Source organism: Spea bombifrons, chromosome 4 (genome assembly GCF_027358695.1).
Source record: "Spea bombifrons isolate aSpeBom1 chromosome 4, aSpeBom1.2.pri, whole genome shotgun sequence".
Taxonomy (NCBI): domain Eukaryota; kingdom Metazoa; phylum Chordata; class Amphibia; order Anura; family Pelobatidae; genus Spea; species Spea bombifrons.
The window spans coordinates 23,772,684-23,787,829 of record NC_071090.1 but is presented as its reverse complement, the minus strand read 5'-3'; the positions used below and the strand labels follow the sequence as shown (position 1 = coordinate 23,787,829).

General features: G+C 35.1%; 1 protein-coding gene across 1 annotated transcript in view; it reads left to right on the top strand.

The window, feature by feature from the left end:
- Positions 1 to 15,146, top strand: part of TENM2 (teneurin transmembrane protein 2) — a 418,814-nt gene that overhangs the window by 187,220 nt on the left and 216,448 nt on the right. The window contains exon 5 of the mRNA XM_053463637.1: positions 14,361 to 14,599. Within this exon, the coding sequence (XP_053319612.1) occupies positions 14,361 to 14,599 (239 nt within the window). The remainder of the gene's footprint in view (positions 1 to 14,360; positions 14,600 to 15,146) is intronic.

The following is a 15,146-nucleotide window of genomic DNA, read 5'->3' as shown; positions in this document are numbered from 1 at the left end:
GCAGTAAAACCAGTGAGTGTACTGCCTATGGTGGTGGTCATCGAAGGTAGTGAGGACAGGATTCATTTTTGGGAAGTAAACCGTAAGTTAAATCAAGGGCAGTCTAGGTATTTACCATATTGCCTATAGAAAAGAACCCCCCCCCCTTTCTGGGCTAAGGGGCATGTGTTTAAGAAGTTTAGTTTTTTGCTCTAATATGGATTATGAATAGTTTTGAAACGTTCAAGTCAATAGATTTAGGATGTAGTCATCAAATGATGAGCCTAGTTTATTGCTAACCTGTTCCATGAGCATGTTACATACACAAAAGTCACCAAAATTAATACTTATGAAGCACGCATATTTTAACACCAACATAAATAGGTTTTTTAGCAAGCATATTAAAGGATGGGACTAATGCAACCTTACTACCTTTTTCATCTCCTTGTTTCTAATCCTGGAATTCATTATGGGCCAGAAATATAAGGAGATCCCAGAAAGATGTGACTTCCAAGCCAGATTTTTACAAAATATCCATACAATAAATACCAGGTCAACCTCAGCACCCTGTATCATTGTAGGCCTCAGGGAGTTATCCATGGGAGGGGGGGGGGATAACTATTCGGGTCATGCTTACATAAATAAATATAGATAAGTCCATATCTTTTATTTATGCATTTAAGTAATACATTCTTTTGAAATTAGACGATCAATGTACTGATCTTGTATAATAGAAAAATCATTGAAAATATCCTTTAATAATGTCAATCACAATAAAATGATTTGTTAGCCATGTGCAACAATGAACACAAATAGATGGAGATTTACATTGCATGTATTTATATAGTTCCAGGAGATTCCGTAGCGCTGTCACAATCAGAGGAAATTAAATAAGATAAATAAAAAATTGGTATAAAAGGAGACGAGGGCCCTACTCTTGCCAATTTACAATCTAGTCGGTGGTTGAGGGGGAAATGAGAGGTAGGAGAGGACTACTTGGATGTGGATGAGTTGATAGGGTCCAGATGATCTGTAGCGGTTGCTGGTTATTTTTCTTTTATTTCTTTATCCTTTATAGCAGGCATGTGATATATTTTTATTTATTTAGCTTCAGCCTGCACATATCTCCTTTCAATTCTATTTAAAGCTGTGACAGAACACAGTGCCTAAAGGCTGGCACCTGCCTTTTAGTCTAACATGCTACCTTTCTGTCAGGCAGCTTTCAATTACTTTGCTCCTGTGCATCCAAGTGCATCTTTGTCAAGAGATGCAAGATGGCAGTGACAAGTCTTTCTGGTACTTAAGGCTATGTGCATGTCAGTCTACCTTTAACACTTGCGTAAAACACTTTCCCTCAAGGACACGTGGCAACCTATATTGCAGAAAATCTTTACTTTCCAGTAGACGTTGTGTTCTTTACAGAAAGATTCCGCATTGGTGGAAAACATACACGTCGCTTGGTTTTGCTATACCCCCGATAATTTCTAATCAAATAAACATTAATGTAAATGAATGATATAGGAGTATGCCTAATTAATGAGTGAAAATGACCTTAATTTCAAAATATAAATTGTAATTGTAATATAATTATTTACAATAGTCAAAAATGTTACAAATACTTTGATTTTTGTAAAAAAAAAAATAAAACACAAGCAACAGTGAAAAACACTGCTTTATTGATATTTTATGGCATTATTATGTATCTAGTGTTTCTGTTTCAAAACTAAATAACATATCTGAGCAGTAAAGAACTTAACTGTTTGAGTACCAGAGTAGGGACGGCATCACTCTAAATCCATTTAAGATCTAAAGTAAAAAATAAATCGCTACTCTGTTGTTTATCTATGATTTGAACCGGTTATATATCATACATTTATTAAAAGGTAGGATTAACCTTCAATTCATCCTCTATAGTAGATCAATATATTGTTAGTTTAAACCATATGCTTCCTAATTCCTCATATTGTGTTTGGAATCTCTGGGGGGGGGGGTCCAAAAGCATCTTCTGTAAACAACCATTGACTTTAAAGTATAAACAGCAGAATTGTTAACATATCATGATGCATTGCCTTAAATGTAACAATGTCTAAAAAGCATAAAAGCCAGCACATACTAGTACTAGTATTTGTCAGCCATGATTCAGATAAACGTAGAGGTATAAGGAAATACACACATTATTGTAACATGCAAAGAAATGTGCATACATTTAACCATCTATCAGTGTAAAGGTATAAAATCCTCTAGTTTTCCCTTCTGCTCCAGATTGTGATTATAGCACTGGCAGCGGAATGTGTTAAAGGAAATATGGTATGTGTCGTAATATTGGCTGCTGAACTTTGTAATATACTTTATTTAAAAAAAATGGGACCTTCTGGCCCATGTTCCCTCATTGGCTCCTTGCAACCCCCGTGGTAACTAACATATGCACTGGCACACATTCACATTTACACAAACGTACACACTCACCCTAACACACACACTTAGAATATCAAACACTGATGCCAACCTGCACACATACACATGTTAACACACACATACTTGCACATACTCGCTCTCACACTAATGCATACTCATCCTAACACACACTTATATATACACACTCATGCCAACACTTTCACATGCATTCTTCTTTGATGGGATTACAGAGTTCTCAGCCAAACTGTACTGTTATGTGCCTTGGTATCATACAAGGTTATCTGTTGTGTACACACTCCCAATCCATAACCAGGATACAATGGGATATGTAATGCTTTCCAATACGAGTGCCTATGTCTTTCTCTTTTGTGTTCATATACATACACTAGAGGTGCTGCACCAACTAATACCATATGCAACCAAAGATGAAGCATATGCAGGGGGTCTTCTTATCCATTCATTTGTGGTTTTCTTACTTGGTTTTTCTTGTTTGTATTCTGGTATAAGCAAAGTAAAATTCATTAAAAAGGAGGGCTTTTCCACAAGTAGCAAGGAAACAAACATGCAGTGAATTCTTACTCCATTAACAACAATATTGTTGTGCGGCTGATAGCCTTAGCCACTATATCTAAAATGGTATGGACTGGTATGAAGACCTTCACATTAGTTGGCATCACAGATCATACTTTGTAGGACAGTGTAGGCGAAATGAAGAATTAAATAATGCTATTATAAAAAACCTTTAGGTCTTTGAACAGATTAATTGTAGATTACAAAAGAGTTCCATACATTTTTGTTATTGTTGTTTTCTGATAATTTATTTTGGACTTATTTTCCTTTTGAAAAAGCCAACTGAATTCAGTAAGGTAACTTTGGAAAGCTGATAGAAAAACCTTTCCAGGGTATAGGAGATTTTTATAAAATATAGCCTTTTTGTACTATACCATGCCACTCTTTTTATCATTTTGCAGAATCAAGAAAAAAAAGGATATAATTTAATAACCCTTCTTCTTCCGGTTGATTAGCAGGTGGAACTTTTATAGGTGATGAACCCAGATGGACAAAAAAAAGCATTTGGGTCAATGTTAAATGCATTTTACAGCCAAATGTGTACAGTCATCCATGAAATGTGTTTCACTAATTGCCCGATTTTATAACTGGCCTTTATTGCATCACTGAGATGGCTTCTGACACACATAAGATTATTTTTACAGCTCCGATGTATTTGTTCAAGTCTAAACACAAACTAATGTTTCTGTAGTGAAATACATGCAACCCATATCGTTTTAATGATGCTGAAGAACGAATACTTGAACAGGTTGTCAAACATACACATGTAGCGATACATTAGTCATGTACAGTGAACAACAAATGATAAGACTACGTTAATGATCTTGCAATGCAACCTCTCCATACACCATGAGTAATTTGTAGCTCACATGCCACCCTTTTGAACTGATTGCTTTATCATACATTCAAGGTTCTTTACACTGAAAAAATGTATTGGCCTATCTGAAACCAGCCTTATTACATTTAAAATAGGTTGACGTTTGAATGGAGAGACCATCAACAATACGAGATCTAGTTGTGCACAATATCACCCAAAGAGAGCAGAAATAAGACTGAGCTAAGAAGGACATTAACCGAATCATATGATATTTCAGTTATACATCTACTAGGTCACCTGCACCTTACTGTTAAAGGGAAACTATAAAATATATATTTTTTAATCAATACATTTTTCCCTATTATTTACTTTCTCTTGAACTTATACTTTGTGTAATACCATTAATAACACAATCTACCCCAACCAGCTGTGCGTACTGAAGATTTAGTCTTTTTATATATAATATTTCTGATGTATGGCTCATAGTGCATTTCTGTTGTCGCTTGTACTGAATTGTTATCGATGCCAATGTATTGTTCCCACTAGACTCATCGTTGGGCCTGGAGATCAAGGTTGCATAAAAGATATTCATTTCGAGTTGGTAATGACCAACAGGAGGAACTCCGTGGTTCATGTTATGTATGTATTATATATTGTCAGGTGGAAGATTCTTGTCAGCACTTTGGAGGTTACATTGAGTTTCTTCTTTTCAAAGATCGCTGCGCAAAAATCTACCACAGAGAGGATAGTGATTTGTTGGACGTCTTTGATTTTACAGCCGAGTCTTCAAACTATCTCTTTACTCCCCTGACTTCTCTGAATTGTAAATAGAAAACAGATTTTGGCAAACTTATGGGCTGCTATGAGGAGGTTGTTATTAACAGACATAAGTACTTAGAGAAGTTCTCCTACCTTTATGCCAAAATACATTGTAACAGTAGGGAAATATCTCAAACACTAAATGCATATAGTACTAAAGGGACACATTGACAGTAATATTGCCGTGATATCTCTGAATCCCTTTATTTACTGTGTTCAGTGAAACCTGACTTCACTATTTTACATCTTTTAGAGCTGTTCAGGTAGAAAATGGGGAAATATATTTGTAGCTTAGGTGCACTTAAGTTTCGGAGTTTTTTTTTTCAGAACCCCATACAGAACCCTATAAAACCTCTTAATTGCTATGAGCATTATTTTTCCAACTTTTTACATTTTCAATTTTACAGCATAAATATCATCTCTTTTTATTAAGCTAAATGCGTTTATAGGACATAGAATGGCCAAATAGCTGACTAGAATGGCGCTCTATCAGATGAATATTAATTCTGTTAGCGGGCCAAATAAAGGACCAGATTGTCCTAATTGATTATTAGCCAAATGGACTTTAGGCACAACTATATTACTTATTTTTAAGGGTCATGATTGGGAAAACAATTGCATGCGCAACCTTGTAAGGACACAAATCACCCTTTGCTGAGGACTGAGAAAAGTAGCTTAAATATTATACATCCTACAATCCATTATATACATTGGAGTCCATTTTACATGTCCAGTGAATTTTGCTTCATACAACACAAGCATGAGTTTATGTTTTATATGGTTAGAAATTGGAACTTCTGTCTGATTTTCCTCCTCCACTCCTAGAAGAGTACAACTTCCATTAAAACCAATGGATGTCTAATTTATATAGAGGAAAACGCTAGCACCGATGTCCGTTAATAACACAAATACATAATTTGGGACTGGATAGTACCGTTAATGAAAGAAAATATAAAATCTATTGTAGTCAATTAGATGATGACAGACATTACATTAACTTATATAGTGCCAAAGGATTCGGTAGAGATGTCATAACATAAAATAATTTAAATTACAGACTGGTACAAGAAGAGAAGATGGCCCTGCTCTTGAAAGACTGAGAAAGGGGATATTTTAAATGTAGTAAATTATTTAAAAAAAACAGGGAACGATCATCATCAAGTAGTCTAAATATATATTTAATTAACAAGGTGATAGATGACAGGTAGATAGATCATATACTGTTTACTTAACCTTGTAAGCATTGCAGGCAGATTCTTTTTTGCAATGAGACATGTCAGATTTATACTTAATTATTTGTGTTAGTGGTATATCAGATCAAATGGTAGACAGCATCCAAACTGTCTTGTGTATGTGACATTTCATTAAATGACTCAACTCCTGTCTGTCTCGACATCTGACATTCTCGCACAGATGGGATAAATAAGAATGTATTGACTTATGGGTATCATACGAAGCAACAGAACTTTGACAAACAAAAGAATATATGTTCTGATAACATTTCAAACATGGGGAAAAACAGATGATTCAAACTGTGATCTATACTCCACTATTGAGATGGACCGAAATAAGTATTTTGGAAAGAGTCTACAGCTAATAATTTGAAGTATACAAGATGCTCTATACCCAATTACAGTGAAAGCTTAATGTATCGACAGCATTGGTGTTCCTCCAAGTTCCTTTAGACCATTATATGGCAAAATGTGTGTAATCCCATTCTAGGGCTTTCAGTAGTGTAAGTGAGCTAGCAAAGCTGAGCGGAACGCTAAAGAAGCCTAAACACATTTTAAAAATATATATCTTTTCCCAATGGTTTCAATCAAAATCTATGCCACACAATTCTGAAAACACACATCTATAGGCCTCGTAGTGCTGAGTAAAACTAAGTATTCCATTTAAAAGAGAAAGTTAGCACAAACACATTTCATTGGCTTCTAGAATTACTCCATTACACAATTTACCATTACTATTTCCGTGTATTCTAAATCTGAAATAGAAGCGGACGCAGTGGCAGCAATAAAAGGTAAGAGCTGCCCAACGATGTATGCAATATTGAAGAAATAGTGGAAAGAAAGATTCAAAGCTCTTGAAGCCCACTTATTAGAAGAAGAGGAATTTCCACCCAGAACACCAATGCATTTCAAACACGTTTTCATTTTATAAGATTCTTAGGGCTCTAGTGCCCAGATTGACCAAAAAATACCAGCTATACCTCATTGACTGGCACATGAAGACTTAAACACATGAGATAGAGTGAGGGAAAAACGTAGGACAGTCCTACATGGTAACTTAACATTCTCAAACTGGTTTTAAACAGAACCTGAAATGAAACCAATTTGATGTCACTTGACTAAAACCTTTTCCCTTTACAAAAAAGGCCTACTTAAACATGGGTTAACTTTATAATAGCTGCAATTCTTAAAAATTTCATTTAAAGCGGGAAAATGAACCCAACCCAGAGAACAGCCGGGGAGGTATAAGGGTTTTACTCATAAAGTCTAAATCCAAAAACTCAACAAAAAAAAGAAAGGCATGTTTTTATGCTTTAATTTAGATTGGTGATATTTTTTTTACATTTGATGAAAATCTGGCATAAGATATATTTAACATTTAACAGCTTTGCTGGTTTCCATGGTGAACAGCACACACCTACATTAAATATGTCAAAAATTAGAATTATACATGTTTGTATTAAAACATTTCCCCTACACTTTTTAACAATGAGATATGGTTGTTAAAGGTTTTTTTTTTCCATAGTTAGGGTTGCCATCTAGCTAAAATCTTACTGGTAAAAGAAGCACAAATAGTCAATCTTAATCGAAAATAGGAAAGAACAAAAATGGGGATGTAAGTTAGCAACTGGTGAGAATCCAAGCTACAGTATTTCCCACTTCAGGCAGTTACACTGATCTAGCAGAGGAGTAGGGAGATATATTCTCCATTGATGTGGATATGATACGAGGCTGCCCTGCTTCAGCAGCTGCTCCCCTCCTCCATGATCCCATTATTCTTGCCATTGATTGGCTGCTTGAAGCAGCCAATCAGTAACAGGAAAGTTCTCCCATTTAAATTGCGCACATGCACATAAGGGTCTGAACGGTCAGTACAGCATTCACTGAAAATGTAAATTCGCTATGAAAAGCTGTTTAGCAACGCAAACTCTCTTTTGAAGAACTCTCTATATAAATCTCTGTATAACCAAGTTATTCAGGGGGAGAAAAGCTCTTCTGCAGCAGAAGCTCACTTGAATTGGCCCTTCATTATATATACAGTGAAGTGAAAGAGATGAAACACAAACTCTTCTGCTAACTCTCCGTTTAGTGAATAAAATCCTTTGAATGAAGCCTAGAACTGCCCCCTAGACAGTGGAGCATATAAATTGCATTTATAATTGCACACCCACTATAAGTAAACTAAAGATAAATCTAAATGATATTTCTCTAGTTATCATACCAATTTGCAGCCAAATTATGCCAAATGAATTTCCACTACACATGCTCTGCACCCCCAATTGGATGTGGTCGCACAAACAGGAATAATCGACAACTACATATTACTAACTGTTAGAATAGGGGGGTTTCAACCTGTAGGGGAATTCCCCCGGGGGGGGATTTAAGGGTTTTGGGAGGGGGATTGGGACCACTGACTCAAACTGTTGAAACAATGATCTTTCTTCAAACTACAGTTCTACATATTGTACAAATTCACTTCCAGCTCGACTACGGAAAGTTTTGGATTAAACAAATTATTTTGTCAAAGGAGGAGCACTCAGCTGTCGACTTTTCAAGCAGCTGTGTATTGACATGAATGCAGGCCATAGTTTGCTTCTTTTCCACACAAATGTTTGATGGCTTTCAAAAGAATGTAACTTTGAGTATTTTTTAAAGCTCAGAGTAAGAATAGATTGCCTGGTTGAATGATGAGGAATGGATCATGCACCTTGCCTATTTGGTTGACATAAACGAAATATTTAGATGCAAGGAAGAAATAAAAACACCATAAAATTCGTTGATTTCTTGAAAGCTTTCACGAGTAAGCTGGAAAATTGTTAGAGAAAGATCAAAATAAAAAATATTGTAATGTTTAAAAAACTGCCATCAGTTCTTGGTGGTGGTTGTGTTGACCAAGTGCTTCCAGAATTTGCAAAAAAATGGAAAATTAATTCAGCTGGTATTTTCCAGAGGAGTTAGATTTAGTGCAAAATTCCTAGGCAGAAAGACCTATCAATGGATCAATATTTCTTTGTGAGCCATACTTTTCAACTCTGTCGCAAGTTAAAATGATCTGCATTGTGCCCTTTGCGTATCCAAAAACTGTCCAAGAAAAACCAATCACAGATTTCTCATTGACTGTAATGCTCATTTGAATAAACTGAATTACAATACCCTGTCATTCTATTTAACTTTTTGTTTATTCAAGTAAACTTGATGTAAAAATGTTGATGGATTTTACGACTTGAATAAAACTTTTGATGTTTTTTTTTTTAGATTCATAACAAATTTCTTAACGGACTAAACTGAAGCAGTTTAGTCTATTAAGAAATGTGTTATGAATCTAAAAAAAAAACATCAAAAGTTTTATTCAAGTCATAAAATCCACCAACATTTTCTATTGCTTTGTAAAACTCCCCTATAAAAATAACCCAAGTAAATGTATATGTACCATGATAGAAAAAATTAACAATTTTCAATATTATATTCATATTGTTGGAATACAACTTACCTGTACGATAGAGCAGGTAAGACTCCCTGGATGTTGTCTATTACAACAGAAGAAAACACAATGTAAGTTGTAGTACAGCATTGAATCTAAAAGAAAAAATAGTTAACTGTTTATAGAACATGTAATGCCTATAGATGCATGAAAAGGTTTGTGACAAGTCACTGGCGGGCCATGAGTTATCATGAAAAGCCACCAGTACCTACTAAAGATCTTTTGAGCCTAGGAACACACATACAAGCATGATAAGATCCTTACCTGTAAGGAACCATGCGTCTCCTGTCATGCAAGTACTACATGGTTACACTATCCCCACCAGTGTGGCTACTGCTATGCAGCTGGTGGAATAATACATAAGTCATTGGATCCCCTGAGCCTGGAACCCAGCCCTAGTGTTACAAGTAGACAATCTAGTACTCAAGTTTACATATCTTCTTGCTCTTTGAAAGGAATCAAAGGAGGTTGTTAAAGAAGTCCATGGTTTAAGCCTGTCCTACCTACAACTAGAGTTATCTACAACTAGAGTTTGCTACAATAATCAGACACACACATAACAGGAGAAAAAAACTCAACCTCTTCAGAAGGCTACTGGGCATTATTTTTCACAAATTCTGTTGTGTAGGGCACTTATTAAAACTTACATTAAAAACTATGATTTCATTCTGTTGTGGACAGCACAATTATTTGCACGTAACTGCACATTTCTGGATCTCAGTCGCTCTAGGGTGTGTTAGATATGTTTTGATTTGGCCTTAAGGGATAAAGAAAACAGTTCATTAGGGCCTTCTGCTTTAACCTAAGAATTCTTACCGTTGTCTCTAGGGCTTGATTGTAGTAGGTGTATTACTGGTGGAAAATGTGGTGAAAGGTAACATCTCTTATTGTCAATCTAAGTCAATGTTGGTTATTATTTCTAAATACAATATAAAGTTAACCACTTTAAATTCCCAGGTGGAAAAGTAGGTTACCTTTTTATTTTTTTAACACAATTAAGGGTGTTTTTGTTATTTGATTTTTATATAACTGCTGACTTTAGTAGAACACTGAAAAACAGGAACTGTCACCTGCCAACAGTAATATTGTCCAACTGTGATATAGCATGCGCAGATCGGGTATGTAATAGGACTCATATAATAACTTGTCGAGTGCAAATAACAGGACAAAAATATTCTTGATTATTGTACTGTAGCCTAAGCAAAGCTACACATTTTTGGTTTTTATTAGTAAGAAAATCAATTTTCCTTACATTAACAAGATTATAATTAACTAAAATGAAAATACTGGCTTTTTATAACTTGGAATTAAAGCAATCTTTTTTACCCAGCCGTAAGCCCTAAAAATTTACCTTTAAATTATACAAACTAAATTAATCATAAAATAATAGTTTCTTTCAATAACAGGCATTTTTATGTGAATTTGATTTATTTCCTTCATTTAAATAAAGCACATTTGTATAGAGTTTAGTATTAAAAGGACACATTTTTATTTAAAGTATCCTACTTCATTACCTTTTAGATATATATATTTTTTTTTACACAAAACAAGGAGAGAAGTCAGCGCATAGCCAGCAAACACGAATGTAAGGAACACCTATCTAAGGCATAAATATTGAGGATTCTGCCACGCGTCTAGTTTTTCATAGCTATATTGTCTATCAAGGAGGTTAATCAATAGGACTGCATTGGATTTTTAACCCAAGGATACTCTCATGCAATTTAAAGCCTTCTCTGGACACTATTAATGAGCACCAGTGTCGACGGTGGGCATACAAAAGGCATACACAAAGGCATACACATTTAGATTCCTGGGTTGCTGCTAGAATAATAAATACTAATATATAGATATATATATATATTGGTTATCCTACCACGTGTTTGGCGAGTCCTATCTCATTTTTCATGGCTATATTGGTTACCAAGGAGCGGAATCAATGGGACTGCATTGCATCTTGATACATGCAGTATATTATCCCATACTCTTCTCCTTATTTCTTCATCGTAATAATTTGCCATAATCTTATTTTATCTCATACATAGGTAATGAAAACAAATGTCTGATCACTTTCCAAAATTATTTTCTTCAAATCTGTGTTAATCCGGGGTGACACATAAAGGGCTATTTTCAAAGTGTCACATCTCATTATATCTATGTCATTTGTTTATCCATGAAAATGGTAATAATAATTATGCTATTTTACTATTTTGAGAATCCACATATGGTTTGAGAAAATTAATAGAAAACAGAGGTGGTCAAGAGGGCCGGTGTGTGGCATTAGCCAACCCCAAGCCTTGGTTTTTGATTCATGCAATAATGGCTCGTGCACACACTTGTCTATGTAAAATGTCACTGAGTTTTGTAAATATGTAAACATGTATCTCGAAATAAAGAGAAAAAGGAGTAATTGAGAGGGAATATAACAAATGGAAAGGGGCATTTAGTTTAATATGCTATTAAACATCCAAGGGCCCATGGCTATGTGGGGAGCCAGGACCAGCTGCTCCTTGTAGCCCCTCTATTGTGAATGAATCTAAGAGAGAAGGGATCATGGGTACCACGCCCAGGCCCTGATTGCCCTTTCTACTCATGTTTTATTTATTTTTTTCTTCCTTTTTGGATACTAATTAGTATTTTTGTGTGCTTAAATATCACAATTTATTTTAAACACATATCTAGAGGTGATTTGGTTAATACTTAGCGTAATTAGCGATTACATCAAACTGTGCCTTAACTCTCATACATGAAGGGGATTACATTTTCCATGGCCAAATGTTGGAAATTTGAATGAACAATGTGGTTGCTATTTTTTGCACTTTATATTGTTTTATATTTCAAGTTTATTTTCCTTTATTGGTGAATTCTTGAATATATGTTTTCAAAATAAAGTGATTTTTTATTACTACATGTAATGCAGTAATGTAGAAGAAAAATCTAACATACTAATGTTTTCAAAATCGCTTGCTGTACGTGTTTGGTGACTAACCAACCATATGTGCTTTTGCATATATTAGTCATAAATATGCACTTAGTAATTTAGTTTCGTGGACAAAAAATATGTAGCATGTTAACTCAAGCACCAGTGTGTAAATAACATATAATATTAAGAGGAGATACATTTCTGTATATCGAGCAGACAGAATGCATGGTTGATTAACACAGTAATACTCTATAAGCATGGACAGGCTCGGATACATAGATATTCAAAATTAATCTTTTTGGTAATAGAAAAGCATAGATTTCCTTTGGAGCATCAGAAGCAATGCACATGCGTGTTCCTGGGCATGACGTTGTGGAGCGGGGCCATCTTTACCTAATGTATCAGTTCATCTTAGTCTGTCAATTCTAGTTTTGTTATACCCCTTTAATATATGTATTGTTAAAGGCGCTGTGTAAATTGTTGGCGCTATATAAATAAAAGACAATAACTAATATTAATCATTGGGGTGTGCAAAGCAGATCATGTAGTCTTGGTTAATCTACGTGTGTTGTACATAGCATTCGTATTTCACCACTGTTATTTGTTACATCTTAAGTTGAAAAAGGCAGCCATTTCTCTAATCAAGTTAATCATTGTTTTTTGATGGATATGGATGAAAAGCAAAGAAAAATCCATATTTTTGTGATTATACTCAATCCTCTATAGCAAGATTTTCCCTTAACTAAACGGGTCACCTTTGTACATCCCCTCAAGTTCACATTAACCTTATACCCTGAAACATGCAAAACAATGTTATGTTGTTTATAATTAAATATTACGTATAGACGCTTACTGCAGAAAATGGAGGCCTTGTCTCTTGGAGCTTCAGTTCTAAAATATTTCAGATTCTTGCAGAACCAAATGCTGTCTAAGAATAGGAATACCCCAAGGAGATAATCACAATTGCTTTAATTTCAGAATATTTTGATGAATTTATCTGAATATGCATAATACAAATTTCTACTGTGAAAAATGAAGTGCATATTTACTTTTAATAAACCTACGGAAATGCCTACAGTACTCATTTATAGGTTTTAAAAGAAAATACAACCTTTTGTTAGAGTTAAACTTTGTATGTATATACAGGAGACCTGATGTGAAAGAGCTTTTGGCTCAATAGTGTAATTGTAAGATGCATAATGATCATACGTTTGCTCCTTTTCAAAGCATACATTTTTAGACTTAAAAATATAAACTTAAGTTTAATATTAACGGGACACTGTTTTATTTCAGGTGTCCAAACTGGGACAACATGGTTGGGGGTTAAGACCCAAAGGAAACATCTAATGAGTAAGGTTGGTCACTGGGGGCTGCTATGGAGATCTTTCCTGCATAGACCTCCATTGATTTTACAGCTCCATGGGCTTGTCATGGAAGACCATATGATCTTCCCAAACGGTCCATGATCCCACTGCCTGTTAAAGTGGGACAATGGCCATAAAGCCGACTGTCCCACAGAAAACAGGATGGTGGGAGGTATGCTCTTAAAACCTTCTGTGCTTTAGAGGAGTCCTCCTACTTTAGATCAGTGGTTATGGTAATTAGTTGTAGGGTCAGTTTGGGAGGAATACATATTAGAGCTCTTGAATTTCCTTCATATAACAAATCAGCAGGGAGAGATATGGCAAGGAAAATAACACTGTATCATCCCATGTTACCATGCTACATCTTTATCATTGGAGTTTCCCTTTAAGCACATTCTGCATTTTAATATAAAATTAAACTAATAATGTATAACCTATTAATGTAGCTATTGCATTATTGTTTTATTAAATGGCGGCGATTAAAGAAACAATATATTAAGGTATACCACAAGATACAGACAAGATACAGACAAACTCAATTTATTACAGTTAAATGTATATACTAAATATTCAGCATTACATTTTTACTTTGGAATATAGAGCAGTATCTTCGGTGTTCATGAAGTTTATGAATATGAGTAAGTTACCAGGATTTACAATCTTTCACTAGGTATCTTTGCGACATGTAAGTTGTAACCTTTTGTTTCACCTTATCTTGGAATGTCATGGATGCCAATCAACAGTTTTATTCTTTATTTCACAGACACTTCTTGTTCAAGACATCGTCTGGAACGACTCCCTTGTTCAGCAGCTCTTCTCCTGGATACCCACTGACTTCTGGAACAGTTTACACTCCTCCTCCCAGACTCCTACCCAGAAACACCTTCTCCAGAAATGCCTTCAAGCTTAAAAAGCCGTCCAAATATTGTAGCTGGAAATGTGCTGCCTTATCAGCTATTGCTGCTGCAGTTCTTCTTGCTATTCTGCTGGCTTATTTCATTGGTAAGTAGGCTACTGTACGCTTTCACAACTCTTTCATACAACTGGACAAATGTTTGCTATATTTCAGAGCTTTTCTACAATTTTTAAGTATAATCCTGAGTTTTTTTAGGGGTCAGAATATGGAATCCCCATTAGAGATAAATGTAAGTAGTTGAAAAGCCAATGCTTATTGGAATTTGTTATTTGTCCAATCCTGGAGATGGAGCGGTGGTCAGGGGCAGACTGAGACCTAGGGCCTGGGGCAACAAAAAGTCCTGGGCCCTCCTTCCACACCACTATGACCACACCTCTTCCTAGCTAAACCCCTCCCCTTTGGTTACATCCTCACACACAACATCACAAAAATACAGTTCATATGGATAAAGATATAGACATTGCACATATAAATACATAAAGATATATATACAGAAACTCAATATGAAACTATGAAAACTAGAAAACTAAATATTTTATTGTCACTATAAAGAAGAACTAGAACTGGAAAGTACAAAGGCTCACTGAAAGAATATTAAGATTTTGACACAAAATAGGTCTTCTCAAATAGAAA